Genomic DNA, 5,368 nt, shown 5'->3' with positions numbered 1-5,368 from the left:
TATATATATATATATATATATATATATATATATATATATATATCATTGAAATAGAGGAATAAACTTAATACACAATACAGATATGGAAAACACACAATACTAAGAGTTTTCCGGCCAGCCACATGTACGAAGTTATCTGATTACCGATCTGCAATCAATGCACGAGCGACGGTTTCCCAATAAATTGAAGAACGGTGGCACGTGTGTTGGTTACTGATTGGAAAACGACTAACTCCATACCTATGGCTTGCCGAGAAACTCCAAGTATTGTATGTGGGTATCGCATATTTTTATATTATTTATATATATATGTGCGTGTCGTTTGTTTGTATGCATGATTTTACGTAGAAACACACAGACTGACACAGAGACACACACTCGTTTGTTTTCAAACAATGTTTATTAAGAAATAAATCTTAAAATGCCACCCCCTCCAGAAGAACCCTAATGCTTATCTTGAATGTCTTTTCAGGTGGTTTAGAACGTTCCAATGGAATAATTTACTTAAAATTGGTCGAAGAATTTGGTCGCAGTGCCGTTGATACAGCATGGGTCGTTTCCTTAAGTTCAACTGCGAAATTATTACTCGGTAAGTGGTCTATTATTATTTTAATTATTGCTCAGGGTACTCTTGTATTTGTATGGAATACTCAGTAAGAGTACCCGTATGTATATGGAAAATTCAGTATGGGTAGCTTTGTTTGTGGAACACTCAGTAATTTACAGTGAGTTATTCATTTTACTGAGCAACTGAATAACTCGTTGTTGAGTCTGACGGAGATCCATTAAGTTTCCGTGTATTCCTGTGTATGTGTGTGCATGAGTGTATGTTCCTGCGTGGATGCCCGTGCGCGTGTGTGTGTTTGCACTTCTGAGAATATGTATTCCATTTAAACCTCTATACACTATTGCGACTGAAAATAATTACCAGTGACCCTTTTGGATTTTGTGATGCGATAAAGGGTTTATTGGGTGATTAACTAGTTTATAAGAAGAATGCTTAATAAATGGCACGGTACAGACGAAGAAATGTTGTGAAAAAGCGACAAAAGTAAAGCAATGCACATCAAAGTTCTGAAAACTAGGGTAAGAATTTATAAAACAAAAGAAAACCTGATAAGAATGTTACAAGGTAAGGGAGTTCTTCGCTATGGCAGGCATTTAAAAAAAGGGAGATATAAACTTATTAAATAAAGAGAGACAATTGAGACATAAGGAACCGACAAATGTCGAGACGGTTTGGAAATTGAGATGTTTTTGTAGCCAGCTGGATGCAGTGATAGAATTCTTTCCCTGCTGCTAAACAATTTGGGTCTTGGGAAAGCTGGGGGTGTTTTACCAAGGATATCCATACCTTCGTCGTTGTTTAAACATCTGTTTCTGTAAACCACTGTGATTTATAGTCTTCATTTGAACATGAGACACGGTAATGAGAGGAGTTCAGGATCTAATCTAGATCCAAGTGAAGATAAGGTAGGCGACTGTGTTTCAAACGGTATAGCTTTTCACGCATTTTGCCTAAGAATTATGTTAAAGGTATTCTCTGACAAGTTAATTCAGGAACAGGTAATCCCGCGGTCAATTGACGACACCCCCACCTCTAAAATCTTAAGTTCTGGACCAATATGGGAAAATATTGTGTTATACCTTACAATTATGATACTGATCTTTGGGGTTTTGTAGCACAATTTAAAACTTTTTTCTCCTTGCTGAGTCTGGGAAAGAGGAAGCGTCCATGGCCTTTGCTGACCTTCCGAGATGAGTGAGGTTGATGCCATTAGAGTTTGTTTTGAGACTTCGTATTTGAATACTTACAGGAAGAAAACCCAGAAGAAGGAATTCTTAGGGGAACGATTGGCTCTAGTGATTTGTCTATTTCCCTGCAGGCCTCGGGGTGAAGAGAGACATAACAAGGATGGTGGGAGAAGAAGATGTCGAATGTGGTATGAATTATCCAATGGAGGTGAAATGAAGCCAGCCAGCTCTAAGGAGTAGAAAACATTATAATAGCCGTAGAAACAGTAGAGTGGAGAGGAGACAGAAGTACACCTGTGGGTAAAATACTAGAGTGTATTTGTAACTGACCCTCTGTCAGTTAGTTGAGTGGCCCTTCTCAAGGTCCAGAATGTAGGCATGCAACAGAAACACCGTCCCAGATGTGAGGAGCAATACTCCATTTTAGATCTCATTTCATTATCAATAATTGTTAGGGGTTGAAATAACTTCTGGCTCTGAACAGAAGGGCGAGTTCTCTCTAATAGGAGACATCTTTTGTAACGGTGAAGCCCAATAATTGGGAAGATATTTGAGGGAGGCTCTAGTTAAATACTGCTCGTGATTGAGTTGGGGTTTCTTTTATATGAGTAACGGCTAGAAGGCGGCGAGCTGAGAGAATCGTTAGCACCCCGGCCAAAACGCTTAGAGGCATTTCGTCTGCTCTTACTTTTTGAGTTCAAAATCCGCCGGGTTCGACTTTGCCTTTTATCCTTTCGGGGTAGATAAAATAAGTACCAGTTGAGCATTGGGGTCGATGTAATCGATTTATCCCTCACCTGAAATTGCTGGCCTTGTGTCATAATTTAAAACCAATATGAGTAGCGTTTATGTTTTCTTTTTTTTTTAAAGCGGCGAGATTGCTATCTCTTAATTGTAGGAGGCTTTTGAAATCAATGTAGGTTTGATGGGTAGTTGCAGATTGATAAAGCATGGTAGGAAAATTCAGGGGTGGGGAAATGAAGGTCAGTGTCTCCTGCATAAGAGTGGGTATCATTGGATGAGGAGACAAGTAAGTCATTGACATATAGAAGGAAGAGAGTATAGCGGACAAACCGAACAAGAGATAGAACGATCTCCGTCAATACACGTAGCAATGGTGCAATCTGATGAGAGGCTGCGCTGAAAGTAAAACATCATTAGCTCAGCTCTCACGGTAAGCGTTTAAAATGTTTTAAAGCTGGAAAAAAGAAGAAAACTATTGTTTATCTTCTATTCTATTTAATTAAATTTGTGTATAACAAAGTTATAAATAACATGCTTAAATAACATGTTTCTTATGACACAAAATTAACATGGGTTTAAGAATCACTGTTTTACAGTATTTAATTACACGGTATCTTCCCTCAATCTGGACGTCGATGAAATTAGTACCAGTGATATAATGGAGAAAGCGATTACATTGTTACCCTTTTAGATATTTTGTCTTTATAGCAAATTCTTATTATTGCCACTGGTGTTGTTATCGTTCTTTCTTATTTTTTTATCGAAGTCCAGAAGGAAGAAGAGTGAAGGCGGATGGCCTTGTGGTTAGTGTGTTGCACTCTGTTTGTTCGTTTGCTTCATGCTTTTATTTGGTGAGATTGGAGTCATCCCCGGTAAGTGGTCAGAGAGACGTCATCATACGCAGAGCCGACTAGCTCCATCAGTGCTCTCCATCGCTGACCCCGCAGCTTCTGCGTCGAATAAGAGTAAAGCCCTGGTAGGATGATCTAGCGGAAGGCGGAGGACATGTCCGTACCGGCGGATGCGATGGATAGCTATGGGATAGAGGTAGGATGCTGCGGGCTGATGCGTGTGTACACGTAGTTCTTTGTTGGAAGCGTGATAGCATCATCTGATATTTTCGATGGTTCTCAGTGCTCTGCTGTCGAAGCTATCGATCCTCTTTGCCAGGGTTTTCGAGAGGGGCTACGTTTCTGCTCCGTAGAGGAGAATGGAGAGGGCCGTGGAATTGTAGATGCACGTTGCACTCACGATCGCAAAATCGTGGTTTCGATTCCTGGTCCACACAAAACATTACTTTACACGTTGCACCTTTCCACTCAGCTGTGATCCTGCGATGGACTGCCATTCTCTTCAACGGAGGTTATTGGCTCTCGGTCTCTTATATGCCATGGAAAGGGAGTAACCGGCCTTAGTAGTCGTTGGACTCGAGGCAGTCATGTTCTGGGTTGATGAAGAAGAAAGAAAGGTGAGGCTGATTTCAGTAAAATTTGAACCCCGATGTAAAAATACGGAACGAAATACTATTTGGAATATTCATTTGACTGCTCTGAAGATTCTTCTAATCTACTACAGCCCTCTCCCGCCACCTTCTTCTCTTTAGCATTATCAGAAAGTCTTCGTTGTTGGTGCTAGAGAAAAGCCTCGCCAAACCGACTCCATGACCTTCGTGCGTGTGTTGGTTGATTCTTCTGTACAGTTGCTGTCACTTCCAATGTCTTCTGACAAATGTCAGGAATATCGCACCAAGCTGAATTTTATTTGTTTATTCTTTAATATTCGCTCAAACTCTGGAGCTTGCTGTTATTTAGCGTGTAGGTGGGCGTGAGTGCGTGTATAATTATTATATGTATATTAGTACACACACACATGTATATATATATATATGTGTGTGTGTGTAGTTACCCTATTGCTCTTTACTGTTCAAATTGGTTCTTCTAAGACTAATATCATATGTACGTGAAGCCATATTTCTCTCTCTCCTTTCCTCTTTCTCTGTATTTTCCCCAGTCAACGGTCATCGTCTTCTCTCTCTCTCTCCTCTTTCTCTTATACACACTTAAAACAATTCCACAGGGTGAAAAACTCTCGTAGGTTGACAGTTCTTTGATAGCTTCGTGTGAGGTCATCGAATGTCAGATTAATGAAATGTAGCGGAAACGGAGTTGAGGTAGCCGTAGGCAGAAGACGAAATAAAAGACCAGAAATCAAGAAGGAAAAAAATGTAAATGACATTATAAATGTAAATTTAAATATAAATTATTACTGTATTTTAAATAATTTAAAATTTAATTTAAATATAAATACCAAGTAATTACCATGTATTAATCCATCAGATTTCTTCGCCCAATTTTCTTGGGAAAGTTGTTGGGTTAGAGTTCACAGATATCCCTTCCATAGGATTTTATCATTACACTTTCTGGGTAGATTCCCAAGCATGACCAACCAAGAAATTACCATTAAAACCCTAAATTAATTTTTTAATCTAAACTTTAGACACAAGAATACAATTGAGAATCTGTCTCTGGTTCTATATTTTGTTCACTATTTTAAAATATCCAACCGATGTTACTATGTTCTCACATTACTGTGATGCTAATTTAACATTATATAACCACTGCCTTATTATAGATATATAATACTCTAAACCACAATAAATGTTCATATAGCACCAGGAGCGAAGTCGAAGAGACAAAGTAAATATATATAGATACGCGCATCCGCGCATAAAAATATGTACGTATGAGTGTGTATTAATTTGCATGTGTGTGTGTGTGTATATATATATATATATATATATGCGTGTATGTGTGTATGTGTATGTATAAATATATGTGAGTAACTTTGTGTATGTATATATATATATATA

The 5,368-nt window shown here is 38.5% G+C and overlaps 1 protein-coding gene across 1 annotated transcript in view; it reads left to right on the top strand.

The window, feature by feature from the left end:
* The window catches only part of LOC106876862 (monocarboxylate transporter 7), a 104,041-nt gene that overhangs the window by 16,021 nt on the left and 82,652 nt on the right, over window positions 1-5,368 (top strand). The window contains exon 2 of the mRNA XM_014925595.2: window positions 473-589. Within this exon, the coding sequence (XP_014781081.1) occupies window positions 473-589 (117 nt within the window). The remainder of the gene's footprint in view (window positions 1-472; window positions 590-5,368) is intronic.

This window comes from Octopus bimaculoides, chromosome 21 (assembly GCF_001194135.2).
Source record: "Octopus bimaculoides isolate UCB-OBI-ISO-001 chromosome 21, ASM119413v2, whole genome shotgun sequence".
Taxonomy (NCBI): Eukaryota; Metazoa; Mollusca; class Cephalopoda; order Octopoda; family Octopodidae; genus Octopus; species Octopus bimaculoides.
Note: the sequence above shows the minus strand (reverse complement) of the source record. Positions and strands in the feature narration are given on the sequence as shown.